This window comes from Meles meles, chromosome 11 (assembly GCF_922984935.1).
Source record: "Meles meles chromosome 11, mMelMel3.1 paternal haplotype, whole genome shotgun sequence".
Lineage (NCBI taxonomy): Eukaryota > Metazoa > Chordata > Mammalia > Carnivora > Mustelidae > Meles > Meles meles.
In genome coordinates, this window is record NC_060076.1 from 13,560,806 (window position 1) to 13,580,452 (window position 19,647).

At 35.9% G+C, this 19,647-nt stretch overlaps 1 protein-coding gene across 7 annotated transcripts in view; it reads right to left on the reverse strand.

Annotated features, from left to right (window-relative positions):
• The window catches only part of CNTRL (centriolin), a 91,287-nt gene that overhangs the window by 59,043 nt on the left and 12,597 nt on the right, over positions 1–19,647 (reverse strand). For 6 of the 7 annotated variants that reach the window (XM_046023358.1, XM_046023356.1, XM_046023354.1 and 3 more), the window contains exons 3-8: positions 17,836–17,966; positions 14,380–14,510; positions 12,842–12,983; positions 9,495–9,681; positions 5,264–5,457; positions 206–262 (exon numbers count right to left, since the gene is read on the reverse strand). In XM_046023358.1, coding sequence (XP_045879314.1) covers positions 206–262; positions 5,264–5,457; positions 9,495–9,681; positions 12,842–12,983; positions 14,380–14,510; positions 17,836–17,966 — 842 coding nt within the window. The remainder of the gene's footprint in view (positions 1–205; positions 263–5,263; positions 5,458–9,494; positions 9,682–12,841; positions 12,984–14,379; positions 14,511–17,835; positions 17,967–19,647) is intronic. The other variant, XM_046023357.1, reaches the window with a different exon arrangement.

The window sequence follows — 19,647 nt, forward strand, 5'->3', positions numbered from 1 at the left end:
GAAAAATGATACAAATTCTTTCCCTTACATTCAAATCCACTGCCCTATGTATACATCCATTAAAAAAATTACACATACACACACAAGCACATTTCTTGAGAAGGCAAGCCAGTTTCCAAACTTAAGATGTACATAAACATATTAATACAAGTTATCATGCAAACTATGAAAAACATAGTGTGCAATTCAGCCCTGAAGGGACTACCTTTAAGGAAGAATAAAGAATCGGCAGAAAATGCTCTGCAAGAAACCAAGACAAGAGCTAAAAGGAGAAAAAAGCAAACAGAGACCATCACCTGGAGAACTTTGGAGAGTTAAGTTGTAGTAATAGAAGCTGCTCTTGATTCACAACTTACCTTCGAAAGATAATGTTATTAGAACATGCATCATTTTTATGTGGACATACATTTTATCATCAGTCTATGTTATAGATTTACCACCTTCCATTACTAAGCTTAATTCAATTCAAATTATTTCCATATTCATTACCTTATTTAGTCCTCACAACTCTGTGAGGCTGGCAGGACAGGTAAATCATCCTCATATTAAAAATAAGGAAATTGAAGAATAGGAGATAAGTAATTTGCAAAAAGACAAAGAGTAATATTAACATTAAAGTTAATTAATATTTGTTGGGGCAGGAAAGGGGGACTATAAAAGTTCAAACGGCACCAGAAGTTTTACTTTAAGGTTACTACATTTCTTTTATAGGTAAATGACCTACGATGTGAAGAGTTACTTTATGAAACTGGAAAGCATTATATAACTGGGGATGATATCACCAGATATTCTGCAGAAGATAATGGAAAATATTTTTCAAATGCAGGCTCTTAGAATAAGATCCAGAATTCTTTCTGAAACATAGTCTTTTGGAATACTGAAAAAACAGGTAAAACAACATCAATTTTAAAAATGAGGGGAGGGGGTTGGGGTGATGGGGTAACCGGGTGATGGACATTAAGGATGAGCACTGGGTGTTATACAAGACTGATGAATCCTTGAACTCTACCTCTGAAACTAATAATATACACTATGTTAATAGAATTTAAATTAAAAAATAGCCTGTGATTAAAAAAAGAAAAAAGAAATTTAAAGAAGAAATATAAAATAGCTAGTAAACACATATGCAATACTCAAATAGCTAGAAAATACATACAGAATATTCAACTCTCCAACAAATTTAAAAAAAGTGAAATTAAAGAAATGAGATTCCACTTTCTTCTTATCCTATTTATAAGTTCAAAATAATAATTTTCAGTGAGGAATTGGGCTCTTTCACTCACTGCTGTAGAAGTATAAAGCAGGTAAACACTTTTAATATTTGCCAAAATTTAAAATGCAAATTACCTAGTAATTCCACTTGTAGTGATTTCTTTAAAATTATTATTTTTTTTAGTAACCTCTATCCCCAATGTGGGGCCTGAACTCATGAACCTGATACTGAGAGTCACATGCTCTACTGACTGAGCCAGTGAGGCTCCCCAAATTGTAGCGATTTAAACCAGGGAATTACTGTTATGAATGCATAAGTACATATTTACAAAGATTTTCTCTGGGGGGCCTGGGTGGCTCAGTGGGTTAAAGCCTCTGCCTTTCGCTCAGGTCATGATCCCAGGGTCCTGGGATCGAGCCCCGCATCGGGCTCTCTGCTTGGCGGGGAGCCTGCTTCCTCCTCTCTCTGTCTCTGCCTGCCTCTCTCCCTACTTGTGATTTCTATCTGTCAAATAAATAAATAAAATCTTTAAAAACAAAAACAAAAACAAAACAAAAAAAAAAACAAAGATTTTCTCTGTAGTACTGTTTCTAATAAAAAAAAGTGGAGGTAACCTAAATATTCATCAGTTAGAGTGGGTTAAATAAATTATTACATATCCATATAATAAACACAATATAGACTTTGAAAAACATAAAAAATATGTATATGTGTGTGTATGTGTGTGTACATGTATGGGTATGTTTTTTAACTTGGAGAGCTATGATACATGATACCGTTTTGTAAAAAAATAACATGCAGCATTAAAAAATATAGTAAGGTTCTTTTTCATCACAAAATATTTAAAAGTACATATAGTTAATTACATATACATTATATAACTATAAGCATATATTTAAGCATAGAAAACAAAAAGGATATATATCAACAACCAGGGAAGAGGGAAAGGAAAGAAACCTTCATTTTCTACTATATACATTTGTGTTGTCTAAATTTGTTATGATAAATATATATTAACTTCGTATGTCAATGTTTTTAAATGGTTAATGATAAAAATAACAATGACATAACGAAGAGCAGTGTCTTCTAACCAAAAATAGTTACTGAAAATAAACCCAGCAAAAACAGTTTATAATCTATAAAACATTTATTCACAATAAAAACATAACATTATAAGTAGAAAAAAGAAAATTAATAGCTATAATAATCTATAATTTGGGGATAGCACAAAGTCAAAAGATGCGACATTTTGCCCAGGTTTTCTTTTTTTTTCTTTTTCTTTCTTTTTTAAAGTTTTTATTTATTTGACAGAGAGAGAGAGAGAGAGCACAAGCAGGGGGAGCAAGAGAGGGAGAAGCAGGCTCCCCGCTGAGCAGAGAGCCCCATGTAGGGTTCAATACTAGGACCCTGTAATCGCGTCCTGAGCCAAAGGCTCAGTGGACTGAGACATCTAGGCATCCCTTGCCCAGGTTTCAAGGAGTTAACTAACATGTACCAGGGAGTCTGCATATAGAAAATAAAATATTCTTTTATCTTAGCAATCAAAGATGATTCTGTATTATAAAAAAGGATCAGTAACTCAGGAAAATTTATTAAATGTTCACAAATATCAAGTAATACCATAGTAAGTATGTTTTTTATATTTGTATTTTATTCTTTTATTTTTTTAAGTTTTACTTATTTATTTTTAAGTAGGCACTACACCCAACACAGGTCTTGAACTCAAGAACAAGAGTTGTACACTCTACCCACTGAGCCAGGCAGGTGTCCCTATACTTGTACTTTACATACAAATGTTAAGTGGTGGCCCAAAGAGTTCACTGCTAAGTGAACTGATTGTCATTGTTACGTGACTGATTGTCATGTAAGTTTCCAGTGATTTAAGTAATCATCAATCCACTCCATTATGGAATAGAGAACAACAGATGTATAATATAAAACTACTGATAATTATTAGATTATTAATATCATATATAATATGTCTTCAGAATGTGGCTGACATATTTGAAAACTACCTTCAAATAAAAGGCATATGAAGAAAGCCACAAATGCTCTAAACAGTTAACTGACAGAGCTGCGAAAGCTGCCCGTTCATCATGTCCCCCTGATTATGTCACCTTTTTTCTCAGGCAAAGAAGAGCTCAAGAAAGAGGCAGTCAAGTATTCAGATTTCAAGTTAACAACTTCCATCTCTACAAAGAGAAGGAAACACTTTTCTCTTGCTAGAAAACATAAATGCTTAAGCAGAATTCTTGTCAACAAAGCAAGTCATTCAAACCAGAATGCCCATCTTGAAAGGGGTGCAAAAAGAACGACAACTATCTCAGATTTCATTAGTCATATGAGAAATCAAATTCTCTAAGTTATGCACAGATCGGAAAAAGAATTATTATAAGAAAAATAAAAGAGGAGAGTAGCAACAGCTATTTTTTCCTCCAAGGAAAGTAACCTAATTATTTTACGGAATCAGATTCTCTGGGTTGAAAAGGCCTTTTATTCATTTGATCCATCTGCCTAGCAAATGTCTTTTATCTTTTCTCTAAGCCCTGGTCACATATGCCTGTTTCAGTGACAGCAATCCCGTTCCAGAGTTATTACATTTTGTCTCAGGACAGTTATTAGAAATCTCTCTCTCTCTCTCTCTCTCTCTCTCTTTTTTAAGAGAGAGAGAGAGAGAGTGTCTGTGTGCGAGCTAGGGGAGAGGTGGGTTGCTAAGGGAGGAGGGGTCAGAGAGAGAATCCTAAGCAGGCCCCATGCTCGGCCTGGAGCTCTATCTCACGACCTTGAAATCGTGACCTGAACCGAAATCAAGAGTCAGATGCTCAACTAACAGAGTCACCCAAATGTCCCTAGAAATTCTTCGTTACTAAAGGAAAAATTGTTTTGTTATAATTCTATTTGCCATTTCTTAATTTTATCTCATGGCAACCTGGTCAGGAAATTTGGTCCCTCCTCCATGAAACAGACCTTTGATTCTCTGAAGATAACTGTCAGAACTCACTAGATCCCCTCTTCTCCAGCTGGACACCCCTGTTGCTTTGGCCACTCCTCACAGGGAGTGGTCTCAAGGCCTCTAAAGTCTCTTGGGCTGGCCGAGGCATATATATATATACACATATACACACATATACATATACATATATACATACATAATACACATGTATGTATGTGTATGTATGTACACATACTTATGTATGTATGTGTATTATATGTATTATATGTATATTATATACACATACACACACATATATATGTATGTATATTATATATACTACTATTATATATACTACCTATATAGCATCATACTTGATACGGTTCTACAGCTTGCTTTTCTCACATAGCAATATGGAGCAGACATACCTCCATATTAGGACATACAGCACTACCTCATTTTAATAGCAACACAATTATTCTACCAGATGGATATCCACTGAGGGACATTTCAGCTATTTTTCATTATTTTACTGATATAAAAAATACTGTAGTCAATGACCATGTATGTATGTATATATATGTGTAGATACATATCTTTATACAGTCTCGCTACAATTTCTATAAAATGCACTAGAAATGTGTATTATATACAACAATTGTATATTAAATAAGTATATATATCTAACATATATAGGGTATATATGTATATATATAACATAGGGTATATCCCTTTAATAAAATAAAATTTGGACAATTTTGCCAATTTGCCTTCTAAAAGTTTTTACCAATGTACAGTCTCACCAACAATGTTGTTAAAAATAAAATACAAACATCTAGGGGCAGTCTGACCAACTCTTCAGTGTGGGGCTCCACTGTCCTCCTTTATTTTGGATACCATATTTCACAATTTACTGCGGGCCAGGATAGTATTCATCCTTTGCGGATCCATGTCACACAGTGCATGGTCAACTACGATTTGTAGAAACTTCTGCACAAATTTCTGTTAAACCACATCTTCCCCATTCTACGATCAAGAATTTTTGTTTTTAGACCCAAGAAGAAAGAATTCTCTATTTCAAGAGAATATAGTCAAAGCAATGTAAAACATAGGCTTACCAATTCATTTTTTGTGTTTAGGTTACTCTCCATCTCCTCATAGCTCTGTTTTTGTAGCCTGGCTTCCTCTTTCAGTGATTTGTTCAATTTATCTTGACTTTTAATTTCCTCAAGGAACCTTGTCTGTTCACTCCTAAGCTCTTCAGTTTCCATTATCTTTTTCTCCAGGTCTCTTTCCAGTCTTTCTATCTCATCTGCCAACACAAATTTAAAAGTTTATTAATCGTTATATTTTTTACTTGAAGAAAGGTAAGAATACTTCTCAAATAATAGCAAAAGAAGTCTTAGAATAATAAAAGCACAATTCTACTTTGAAAATTATCCAGTATGGTTTTGGGGGAAAAAAGACAATCTTGAGCTAGCAAGTGATTTATATCAAAAAGTAAGAAGGCATTATCATCTGGATAACAATTTTAAAAAATAACACATCAGAGGGCACCTGGGTGGCTCAGTCGATTAAGCATCCAACTCTTGGTTTCAGCTTAGGTCGTGATTTCAGTGTTGTGAGATCTGGCCCAGTATCCGGCTCCACGTTCAGTGGGGAGTCTGCTTGAAGATTCTCTCCCTCTGCATCCCCCCCACCACCACTCTCTAGCTCTCTCAAATAAAATAAATAAATAAATAAATAAATAAATATTAAAAAAAAAAAAAGACAACACTTTACTTCCAAGTATTTCATTCAATTAGGATGTTGGTACATGAGGTTTTCCTCCAGGTCTCCCATTAAAAAATTTGCAATATTTTATCTTATCTGATTGTAATAATTACACTTTAAAGGATGCTGCAAGTAGGTTTGCAAAATACTATGTGATCTTAAAAATCCTTCAGAGGCTTCCTACTATGGATAGGATAGCTTCCAAAACTTACACAAAGAACTTAACAAAGATCTTCATGATTTGGTCCCAAACTCCCTTTCTGGCCTTATTTTTAATAATAATATTATTATATATATTTATTTATATTATATATATTATTTATATATAAACATATATTATATATAAATATTATATATAAAATATTTTTAATAATTTTAATTTTAATAACAAATCTTGAGATTTGTGATGTCTCTCTTCTTACCTGAAAGCTTTTTTTTTTTTTTTTTTTAAGATTTTATTTATTTGAGAGAGAGAGAAGGAAGGGCAGAGGGGAAGGGAAAAGGATTGGCAGACTCCCTGCTGAGCACAGAGCCAGTCATGGAGCTCGATCTCACAACCCTAGATCACCACCTGAGCCAAAGCCAAGAGTCAGATGCGGGCTTTTCTTCAACCTCTGTCTGGAACTTTCTTCCTCTATCTCTTACTAGTCTATTTCGTACTCTTCTGGTTTTTAGTTTTGAAAAATATTTCAAGAAGCCTGCCCTGACTTTATGCTCTCCGCAGGTGAGATACTTCCCAGGAATGCTCTCAGGTAACCCTGTACTTCTTCTTTTTTTTTTTTTTTTAAGATTTTATTTATTTATTTGACAGACAGAGATCACAAGTAGGCAGAGAGGCAGGCAGAGAGAGAGGAGGAAGCAGGCTCCCTGCTGGGCAGAGAGCCCGATATGGGACTCGATCCCTGGACCCTGGGATCATGACCTGAGCTGAAGGCAGAGGCTTAACCCACTGAGCCACCCAGGATTCTCTCACCCTGTACTTCTGCTGTGCCCTTTGTCACACAATGAGTTATAAAATGTGATCAAATGGCTAGGCATCTGCCTTTCCCACTAAAGCTTTGTAAAAGCAGAAACTGTATCTGTCTGGCTCACTGCTGGATCCCAAGAGCCTTAAAGGCTCCTAATAAATATTCAGTCATAAATAATCCTAAGTAATTGAAACATTTCCCCCAAAAGTGTATTTATATGAGGACTTTCCTTTGCATTATTTATATTTTTAAAGATTCCAAACATAAACCTTAGGGTAACAAATACTGAGTTGGGGGGATCCAAACTAATGAAAATTTACCATATTTCTCTTTTTTTTTTTTTTTTTTTTAAGATTTTATTTATTTATTTGACAGAGAGAGATCACAAGTAGACAGAGAGGCAGGCAGAGAGAGAGAGGGAAGCAGGCTCCCTGCGGAGCAGAGAGCCCGATGAGGGACTCGATCCCAGGACCCTGAGACCATGACCTGAGCCGAAGGCAGCGGCTTAACCCACTGAGCCACCCAGGCGCCCCCGAAAATTTACCATATTTCTCAAGGATTGTATCAAACTGTTTTTGTAAACCAAAGTGGACTAACATCAATTTCAAATGGTTGAACCTACAGACACATTTCCCAATGCTCTAAAATACCTATTTCATACTTTCTTTTCATTTTTCTCTTCAAATCTCCCATATTCCTTCCATTTTCTTTCTCAGCTGATGACCTCATTTTTCACTGAGAAAAGAGACCCCACCCATAGGAACTTTCTCATTTTCGCATCACCAAAGCAACAAAACTTAGCATCTTTGCAGAGATTCATATATCTTTGCTCCCTTCTGAATTAGTGTCCCTCTTATCAAGAGACAATCTTTCCTCTTTTTCTCTGATCTCATCTTGTCTTTTCAAGGACCATAAGAATTGAGCCATAATGGTCTCTCCACTCCACCCTCAAATATGCTCTTCCTTTCTCTGGTTACTAGCTTTGATGTAGTTTTACTATAAGTAATGGAATGTAGGTTTACTACATTTGCTTCTGTCCATTTCCTGGTTTGGAAGCTACTGGTGAATTTTTTTTTTTTTTAACTTAAACTCTTTTTAAAAATCCATTTATTAGGTACTAGGAGAGAGAAATTATGGGAAGAAATTTCAAACCTTCACCCAAATGTGTCCCTTCCATTCACTCTTGGATCATTTGTTCCAAACACTCCTTAACTGCGTTGGTTAAGACAATCATGTATTGCCTATCTAAAGCACTTCTCTGTCCTCATTTTACTTTTTCTTTACTCTCTGCAACATTCAACCTAGGTGACCACTTCCTCTCATGAAATCTTCTTGGGGCTTTTACAACCCACTGTTTCCTGGGTTTCCGCTTACTCGGCCTCTCTTTCTCAGTCTCCTCAGATGGCTCACCTTGCTCTTCTCAACCGGACTGAGTAAGCCAATCAATTCCAGTGGGATTAAAAATCCCTGTTATGCTGACAACCGCCACATTTATATCTCTTTGAAATCCAGACTCACATTTCTAACCCTCTTCTAGGTTGTCTCACAGACATCCAAACTCACCACTCTAAAGTCTCCCTTTTGTATACATAATATCACCAATCCAACCACTTAACTCAAGCCAGAAGCCTGGGAATTACCCAATTCATTAGAAAGTATTGCTGATTCTACCTCCAAAACTGATCTATTCCACATCCACCACCTAAATACAGGCCACCAACACTTCTAGCCTAGATTACCGCAATAGCCTGTGGACAGGTCCCTTTATCTCCATTTGTCCTGCTCCAAATCATTCTCCATCCTGCACTAAAAATAATCTTTAAAAAAATATTTTAATTCCAGTATACTTAACATGCAGTGTTATATTAGTTTCAGGTGTACAATATAGTGATTGAATTCCATGCATTACTCAGTGCTCATCGGGCTAAGTTATGTACCCAAAAATAATCTTCTTAATAAGTGATCGTGTCCCACTGCTGCCTAAAAATTCTTATTAGTTTCCTACTACACCTGAAATAAAACCCAAGCTCCAAGCCCCTGTGTCATCTCTCCCCTCCCCCATCTCTCTCAACTTTTTTTGAGCTATCATCCAGTCATACTGAACCTTTACTTCCTTAATTTACCAGCGGCTTTCCAGCCTGAAAGTGCAAGCTGGTCGTCTCTCGGAATGTCTTTCTTTACATGCTAATCTTCTCCTGCCTATGCTGTCAGCTTATATGTCATTTCTCAGAGTCATTTCTTTGCACCACCTTTGCCCAAAGGGGGTTCTGTCCTCTGCTACTTTATCTGGGTTTGCTTGCTTTTTGTCTTTCTTTTCCATTAAAATACAATCTACATTGAGGCCCATACCATACGTCTTGTTCACCATTGTGTCCTTAGTGCCAGATATAGTGCCTGGTTCACAGTACATGCTCAATAAATATTTAATTCTTAATGATATTCATGTATAATTGTTGTATAATGATGCTTATGTTAATTCATTTATGGGGCTTTTCCAAAAAAATTTTAATAGCATTATAAAGCTCATACTTCAATATATTTTTCTGGATAACTTCTGAACATAAATTCCTCCCTCACCCAAATTTAGTTTTTTTAAATGTCACTTTACCTAAACTGAATCTCTCAAATGCTTCTTGTCTGTCCCGGGTAGTTACCGGCTGACCTTCCAAACTTTCTAATGAGCGAAGGTGAAAAATAGTAAACTGCATGTAATGAGGAAGGGTCACAATTGGATTTTCAAGAAGGATCAGAGAAGTCAAATCTTGAAGTGGTTTCAGTTTGCTTACATCTTGGAGCTGAAATGATATATAACATCAGTATTAGTATAATTTAATTGTAAAATAATAAAACATACCTAAAGAAAATAATAATCAAGAAAATTGCTATCAACATGGCAAGGAACCTATTCATAGAAACTATTATCCAAAATTAGTGGTGTGAGGGGAGGAACAGAAAGTATTTGAGTATCTATAGTGTATCAGGGCAGTATTAGGCATTTTCTATATGCCATTTTATTTATGACTCCTCATAACAATCTATGATAGAATCAACATCTTAATTTTGTAGACAAAGATACTAAGGTTAGAAGAAGTTAAATAACTTCCCCAAAGCTCAGTGCTTACAAATGAACAAAACAGGATTTGAATTCATCTGTGTAACTTTAAACCTATTATTTTTGCATTATATTGACTGAACACATCAAAAATATAAATGGCTATAAGAAAGATTTGGTGAGGGGCACCTGGGTGGCTAAGTGGGTTAAGCCTCTGCCTTCAGCTCAGGTCATGATCTCAGGGTCCTGGGATCGAGCCCCTCATCGGGCTCTCTGCTTGGCAGGGAGCCTGCTTCCCCCCTCTCTCTGCCTGCCTCTCTGCCTACTTGTGATCTCTCTCTCTCTCTGTCAAATAAATAAATAAAATAAAATAAAATAAAAAACTAAAAGAAAGATTTTGGTGAATCTTCAGATAACAGTTACAATCGATAGTTAAAGGAAATTAGTAAGGATACAGGATACTCACATTTTTTTTAACGATTTTATTTTTTTATTTGGCAGACAGAGATCACAAGTAGGCAGAGAGGCAGGCGAGGGTGGGGGGAGCAGGCTCCCCGCTGTGCAGAGAGCCTGATGCAGGGCTTGATCCCAGGACTCTGAGATCATGACCTGAGCTGAAGGCAGAGGCTTAACCCACTGAGCCACCCAGGTGCCCCCAGAATACTCACATTTCTAAAAGATTTTTTGTTTATTCAAAGAGGGACTTTAAAAGGTTGAGAAATAGGGATGACTGGGTGGCTCAGTTGTTAAGCGTCTGCCCTCAGCTCAGGTTATGATCCTAGGGTCCTAAGACGGAGCTCCATACCAGGCTCCCTGCTCAGCGGGGAGTCTGCCTCTCTGTCTCCCCCTACTTGCGTTCCCTCTCTCGCTATCTCTATCAAATAAATAAATAAAAACTTTTAAAAAATAAATAAATAAAAATAAAAGGTTGAGAAATGCTATTCCTAATACCCAGTATAAATAAATCTCCTCTCACAAGTGAATGCGTATCACTCTTATTGATGCCAATGTCAAATATAAACTGGGATGAGAAAGTCATGAAAAATTAGAAATGATTAATAAATACTTTTGAATGATTTTCCTGTTAACATCAGTTGACACTAAGTAGTATCTAACAATCGACTACTTGGAGGACTAGTTACAGCAAATTTTAGATTCACGGCTACCTCTTTGCATCACAGCATATACCTCAAGAGCTCCAAGGTGATGCATAGCATCATAGGGTTTGGGCTCTGAGGCTCTTGGACTGTGGCAGTGAAATGGTACAGAGTCACCTTACCAGACCTCTATAAAGATAAAATAAGAGAGCACAGACTTTGCAACCTGCACAGTAATTAAACAAATGTTGTTCATCATTATTGGCTTCCACTGCTGAACGTTTAAGGAGTTATTTAGTGTTTTAAAGTTTTTAAAACATTTTCACATCTATCATTTTATTTGAGCCCATAATACCCTCGCAAAGAAGGCAGGGTTGGGTTTGTTTTTTCCAATTTAAACAATGTGTTTTGGAGAGATGAAGGGCTTCTCCAAGGTCACAGAAGGCAGGTCTAGACCCATATTAGACAGCACATCTTTTACTGTCTTTTCTATGACTGATGTTCTTTAAGCATGGTTGTTCCACTTTTAATACAGATTCAAGTAAATTAATGTTTTTACTTAACAAATACATATTAAACACCTAATACATAAATGTTAGAAGAAAATAATAAATTATACTCCAAAGGAAAGCCTACATGATTTTTTTTTTTTTTTTAATTTATGTATTTGACAGAGAGAGATCACAAGTAGGCAGAGAGGCAGGCAGAGAGAGAGTGAGAGGGAAGCAGGCTCCCTGTGGAGCAGAGAGCCCGATGCGGGACTTGATCCCAGGCCCCTGAGATCATGACCCGAGCCGAAGGCAGCGGCCTAAACCACTGAGCCACCCAGGCGCCAAGCCTACATGATTATTAAATTATGTGAGCCATGATAACAAAGTTGCTCCATGATAAAAGAGCTAGGGATTATACCTGACACTGACAATAACTCTTAAAACACTGACACTATAATTAATCTTAATTCATAAGTTTGAAAAAAAACAGCAAATAAAAAAAGAACTCGGTTCCTGGCATCCAGTGACCTGGACTCTGGCACAAGTTGTGTGACTTGTATAAGAGACTACACCTGAAAACGGGCAAAAGACAGTACTACATAACTGATAGTATTCAAAAAATAATCCCTTTACTGCCTCCCTAATAAAAGTTTTCTGAGGCTCAAATGAAATGATAGATGCAAAAATCCTAAGAGATCAACTCTCAGTTACGATGGAACCAGGCAAAACCAGAAATCCCTATATTTAATTACCCTAGAGTCCTAGGTTATGCCTAAATTTGATGTCCAGTCAAAGGACCAAGAAACTTCAAAGAAGAAATCTCTCTTGAGAAAAACAAAAAAAGACTATTTATTTATTTGACACAGAGAAAGAGAGAGCATAAGCAGGGTGAGCGGCAGAGGGAGAGGGAGACAGCAGCTCCCTGCTAAACAGAGAGCCCAATGTGGGGCTTGATCCTGGGATCAAGACCTGGGCCGAGACAGACACTTAACTGACTGAGCCACCCAGGCGCTCCAAGAAAATTAATTAATTAATTAATTAATTAATTAATTTGACAGACAGAGATCACAAGTAGGCAGAGAGGCAGGCAGAGAGAGAGGAAGGGAAGCAGGCTCCCCGCTGAGCAGAGAGCCAGATGCGGGGCTTGATCCCAGGACCCTGAGATCATGACCTGAGCCGAAGGCAGAGGCTTTAACCCACTGAGCCACCCAGGCACCCCAAGAAATCTCATTTTTTAAAAAACTTAGATTTTAATATTTTTTCAACAAGTCTAAAAATTTGGGAAAAAAAATTCTTGCTACTTTGAATAACTTACCGATGATATCTTGTTGCCTTTCAGATTGAGGACTCGCAAAGATTTTAACTTCTTCCCTAACCATACTGGGATATGTTCAATTTCATTTCCTGCAAGGTTTAGCTTTTGCAGATTATACATATTTTCTATGCCTTCAATTTTGCTGGAAACCAAAGGATAAAATCAAATTTAGTAAATACACTGATAGAGTTCCTCCACTGTATGTTTAAGAATAAATAGCCTTGGTTTTTACGTGGGGCTACTTTTCATAATTATAATTTGTTAACCATTTTTATAAATGAGAACCAAACAAAAGTGGCTAAAAAGAAATTGACCAGAACAGCTAAGCTGCCAACTTTTCATTACTGGGTGTAGGAATCCTACCTATCTTACTATCAGACTTTAGGATCCCACAACACAGAAAAGGAGAGTCTATTCATGGCATTACCACTACCCACAAGGAGCGGTATTAGTGGACAGCCAGGAGAGAAGTGAACCACTCAACAGCACACTTTCCTATGTTGTTCACAGCCCTATACAAGAGATATCCTTAATTATTACCCTAAGTCATCACCAAAAGATTAGCTATGACACTGCCATTTTGAACTGATGGACTCGCTAGAGAACACTATATTTATGAACATAAGTATTTTAATCAGAATATTTAAATCAATAAAACATTTATCATTCATATTGATGAATTTTCATTGATGAAATATTTTCCCAATTTAATTGTCAATTTAATTGATTACAATTTAGTTGTCATTTTAAGTCCTTGTAAATTTTCTATGGACAAATATTCCCAAACTTCTTTATTTTCATTTTTATTTTACTGAAATTATTTTTATCAGGATTAACTTTTTTATACAAATTTCAAATTAAGGATTTGATTCCGTTTTTTCCCCCCCCTTTCATTTTCTGCCATATTAGAGCTTCTGCCACTGTTAGCGGTTTTGTTTTGTTGGCCACAATATCTTCCAAGTCTAAGGTGGGGGAAGTATACAGGTATAAAGATTTTTAATATTTGGTAATTGCATCATTTTGTTTATAAGTGTTCTATGTGTGGCTTTTGCCACTGTCAGTTTTATTATGTTTATTTCTCAAGTAATATATATTATGAAGTGGAAGCACAACTGAGTGTATTATAGCAATAAAAAAAGAACATCAGGATAAACACATAGGATCAAAATACATTGAAATATCTTTAAGATCAAAATGACAGGGTTCAAACACTGCTTCATGTCAACTTTCTTAATGGAATAAGGCAGTGAGTGGATCAAAGACTCTATCTGTGAAAACTTCCTGTCAAAATGGAATTAAAATAAAACTTGGTGTTTGTGTATCTCCTTCTTTGATAATGCTAGAAAGATATTATACTGTACTTTAGTAATGCCAAAACATGAAAGCAGTTATCACATGCGAAGGGCTAGACTAGCACGGAATGAGGATCCAAGTGCCTGTGTTTCAAAGGACTCTTGCAATTCAGTAATGTGGGCAACATCAACCTACCTCTTCAAGAAAGACACCACTGCAATGCTACCTAAAGAACACTTACTTACCAGATTTTGTTATATGATAAGTTGAGTTCACGTAATTTTGACAGCTTGTCCAATTTCTCAATCTTCCCTATTAGATTATAGCTGAGATTCAGTACTTCAAGTTTGACGCATTTTTCCAAATTTTCGATATACTAATTGGAAACAAATGAATAAATACTTTATATGACAGGTGCCTTAACATCAAGTACATGTATGTATGTGCATCAAGGGCTGTTTTGATCAGTCACCAGAGAATAATAAATGCCTCCTTCTCTCCTGGACAATCCCTTGGTACAGCTTCCTTCAACCAGGAATAGCAGCTCTCCTCGCCCCTCAGTGGACAACGCTTCCTATGTATCAAGAAAATCAAGACGATCCAACAAGTCCACTCCAACTTTTCTATGCCTCTCCCTCTTCTCCTTGAAGTTGAGCTAGGCACTCATCCTCTTGTCCAACCTCATCTACCTTCTCCCTCCATGGTCTTGAATCTTTAATCTTTTTCACTCCTGGATCTTCCCCTCAAGTATAAAACGTCACTATTTCATGGATACCCGTCGTACTTACTACATACCACATGCACCACTGGGCAATGGATACCAGTGAGCTAGACCACGTTCTCACAAGAGTTGTGTACATTTGCTCATTCTGCCTTCCATTTATTCTATTGGGAAGGCAAAATGTCTTCTGCTTTTACTATGTATTCAAATAGTTCTCCACCCATTCCACAAATATTTATCAAACATGGATTATGTGCCGGGGCTGTTCTAGATACTAGAAATACACTGGTGAGTAAGGAAACCAAGGTTCTTGCTTTCATTCACAGAGAAAGCCCCTACATAAACAACATTTTCAGACACTCAAGTGTACTAACAAGAAAATAAAGATAATGTGACAGGACAGCATGCAAGGCACCAAGGGGGCAGATTTGTCTGCTGTGTTCACTGCATAGGCATAAATGCCTAGCATACAGTGGGCACTGAATAAATATTTGTTGGCGAAAAGAATGAAAGAGTCATGGAAAAGGTAGCTAATGGCAACTGGGTGGTAAGAGAAGGCCTCACAGAGGAAGTACACTGAACTGAGACCTTAATAACAAGAAACCAAGAAACCAGCTGTGTGAATATCTGGGGGCAGAGATTAACAGGCAGAGTAGAAAAATACAAAGGCCCTAAAAGACTGAATTTGGTTGGTTTGAGAAATAGAAGGGCTTTTTAACTGCCAAATCCAACTGGCTTTTTTTTTTTTCTGAATCATGTCTTTTAAAAAAAAATTTTTTTTAATTATTGTGTTCATTTAGCCAGCATAGAGTACATCATTAGTTTTTGATGTAATGTTCAAATGACTTCTAAGTTTTCATCCTATTTAATGATTCTGTGACATTTTATATCATCCATTCCTGTTTGAAATTCTCCCTCTTTGGCCTCCATTCATCATACCCTTAGATCTTCTGTTCTAATAGCCCCTTCAGACTTCTTCACTGGATATGCCTCTCCTGTGGGTGCTTTCTCTCTCTCTCTCTGATTCTCCTTCACTATTTCTCCTCTTAATCCCAGGCATTCCTGTAGGAAGTTCTAAGTTCCCAGAGATCAGAAACTAAGCTTATTTACCTGAGTACCTATTCCCATAGCCTAACATAATGCCTGTCATATAATAACCATTCAGTAAATATTTACTACTTTGATTTCATTTGCAACTTGTAAACTCCAAAATGTCTCCTTTTTCCTTTTTTTAGTTGTATTCCTTTTTCCTTTTTAATTACACAAGACATAAAATATATTCCAATAAAAATTTCAAACGAAACATAAGAAGCCCATCTTCATCAATAACCCAGGCCCCTGTAAAAAAAAATCCCACTGATCAAAAAAAAAAAAAAAATCCCACTGATCAAAGGTAACCATTGTTAAGAGGCTGACATATAAACATCTGTATCTTTCTATTCATTTATATCCATATATACACATATAGAAAAACAGAATTTTTAGACCTTACTATACAAAATGTTTTGGAATTTTTTTTTCATTAAATGCACTGTGGACATTGTCCCACATTAATACATATTAATTGTATGTATTTTTGAAAGCTCTAACTTATTTTTGAAAGAAACTTGATAGTACCTCATAGTCTATAGCACCATAATTTATTTAACCAATTCCCTATTGATAGAAATTTGGTTATTTCCAATTTTTTCTATTTTAAATAATGCTTAATAAACATGACTATATAGATACTTCTGGATACCTGTGTATGTAATATCGGTAGAATAGACATCAAGGAGTAGAACTACTGGGTTCGTGAGTATAAATTCAGTAAGTATAAACTCAATTAGTTAATCAAATACGCAGACTTGAAATTTGGATAAATACTATCAAACTGTCTTTCTAAAATGCAGGATCTTTGTGTATGTCTCACTAAGACAATATAATACTCACTTCCCACACCTTTCTGAACACTGAAGTAATCCTTTTAATTCTTGTCCATTGACATACAAGAATGAAAATGGTACCAAACAATTGTTTTCCTATTTTACGGTGTTAATAAAGTTGAACATATTTTCATATTATTATTAGTCATTTATAATACTTTTGTGAATGCCTTGTTCATATCCTTTGCACATTTTCCACTGAGTTGTCTCTCTTACTGAATTGTATAAGCTCTTTATATTATATGGTATTGTTATATATGTTGAAAACACTCCCTGAGAGTTAAACTTTTTAAAAGATATCTTTCATTAAACACTTTAATCTTTATGTACACTAAATCTGCCAATATTTTTCTTTGTGGCATTAGGGTTGGTGCTTGGTTAAAGGGCTTTCCCAACTCTAAGATTCTAAAATATACCCTCCTATATTCTTTCCTAATACTTCTATAAGCATTTTTGTGGGTTTTGTTCTGGTTTCATTAAATCTTCAATCTTCTGAAATTAATTTTTGTGACTAATGTAGCAGACATCTAAGTTTATATGTTTTCCAATTAAAAAGTTTAAGTTGTCTTTTACAATGTGTTCATGTTGTACAGTTAACAAATAAAGTAATAAACACTCCAGAGCAGGGATCAGCAAATTTTTTATTGAAAAAGCCACATAGTAAATATTTTTGGTTTTATGGGCCATAAAGTTCTTTTAACAACTATTTGTCCCTGCTATTGTACTGCAAAAACAGCCACAGACAATGTGTATACAATGAATGTGACTGTGTTCCAATAAAATTTTATTTACAAAAATAGGTGACAGGCCTGATTTGGCCTACAAGTTATAGTTTGCCAACCCATCTCTAGAAAGAATCCAGTAATGTATAGAATAATAAAAGCTTATGAATGTGAAGACGTCATACTTATGATTCAGAACTTTCACTGGAAACAATACAAGGCCTGCTACAAATTAGGTGACATTAGGATGAGATGATACTATAAACCTAATACAATCTTTTAATTTTCAGTTTTAAAATACAGAAAACTTTTTTAAAAATGCTGACAACCTACCCTAAATTTCTTGCCACCATCTTTAGCAAGTGAAAGGTTCAGAGACTTTACCAAAGCCAAATTGTCCTGTTTAGTAAGTTTTTTAACAAGGGCCTCTGTAATATATCGGACTCCTGCATGTGAATCAGCTTCTGAAATGACAGAAACAGATCATCATCAGAAGAACAGGACATCTCTGAAAAACAAATTATTTTGATGTTATATAACCAAAAAAAATTTTTTAAGCCATGCAAATATAAAAAGAGCTGGTTAGTTCTAATAACTGCAATGTTTTAATAATATTTTACTTTGCATAGCATTATAATAATTGCAAACATATACAGTAATGTCAGTAAGTTATACTTCATAAATATTAATTCTGTGCCAAGCTTGTATTATAGGCTTTACACTTACAATTTAATTTGTACATTTAAAATAAAAATTACTCAAACAACTACTGGACCACGAGGGGAGAATTTGAGAGATAACTAATACCATAAGATGAAATAATATTAGAATAATTGGGATTCCAGAAGAAGAAGAAAGAGAGAAGGGGGAAGAAGGTATATTGGAGAAAATTATAGTAGAGAATTTCCCTAATATAGCAAAGAGAACAAGCATCAAAATCCAGGAGGCATAGAGAACCCCCCTCAAAATCAATAAAAATAGGTCCACACCCCATCATCTAATAGCAAAACTTACAAGTCTTAGTGACAAAGAGAAAATCCTAAAAGCAGCTCAGGACAAGAAGTCTGTAACTTACAATGGTAAAAATATTATATTGGCAGCAGACTTATCCACAGATACCTGGCAGGCCAGAAAGAACTGGCATGATATATTCAGAGCACTAAATGAGAAAAACATGCAGCCAAGAATACTATATCCAGCTAGGCTATCATTGAAAATAGAAGGACAGATAAAAACCTTCCAGGACAAACAAAAACTAAAAGAATTTGTAAACACCAAACCAGCCTACAGGAAATACTGAAAATACCTTCAGGAAATATCTCTCTCTAAGCAAAGAGAGAGCCTAAAAGTAGTAGGCCAGAAAGGAACAGAGACAATATACAGTAATAGTCACCTTATGGGCAATACAGTGGCACTAAATTCCTACCTTTTAGTAGTTACTCTGAATGTAAATGGAATAAATGCCCCAACCAAAAGACAAAGGGTAGGGCGCCTGGGTGGCTCAGTGGATTGAGCCGCTGCCTTCGGCTCGGGTCGTGATCTCAGGGTCCTGGGATCGAGCCCCGCATCAGGCTCTCTGCTCGGCGGGGAGCCTGCTTGCTCCTCTCTCTCTGCCTGCCTCTCTGCCTACTTGTGATCTCTCTCTGTCAAATAAATAAATAAAATCTTTAAAAAAAAAAACAAAAAACAAAAAAACAAAATCCATCAATATACTATCTATAAGAAACTCGTTTTAGACCCAAAGATACCTCCAGATTTAAAGTGAGGGGGTGGAAAACAATTTACCATGCTAATGGAATCAAAAGAAAGCGGGGGTGGCAATCCTTATATCAGATCAATTAGATTTTAAGCTAAAGACTATAATAAGAGATGAGGAGGGACACTGTATCATATACAAAGGGTCTGTCCAACAAGAAGATCTAACAATTTTAAACATCTATGCCCCTAACATGGGAGCAGCCAACTATATAAACCAATTAATAACAAAATCAAAGAAACACATTGACAATAATACAGTAATAGTAGGGGACTTTAACACTCCCCTCACTGAAATGGACAGATCATCCAAGCAAAAGATCAACAAGGAAATAAAGGCCTTAAATGACACACTGGACCAGATAGACATCACAGATATATTCAGAACAT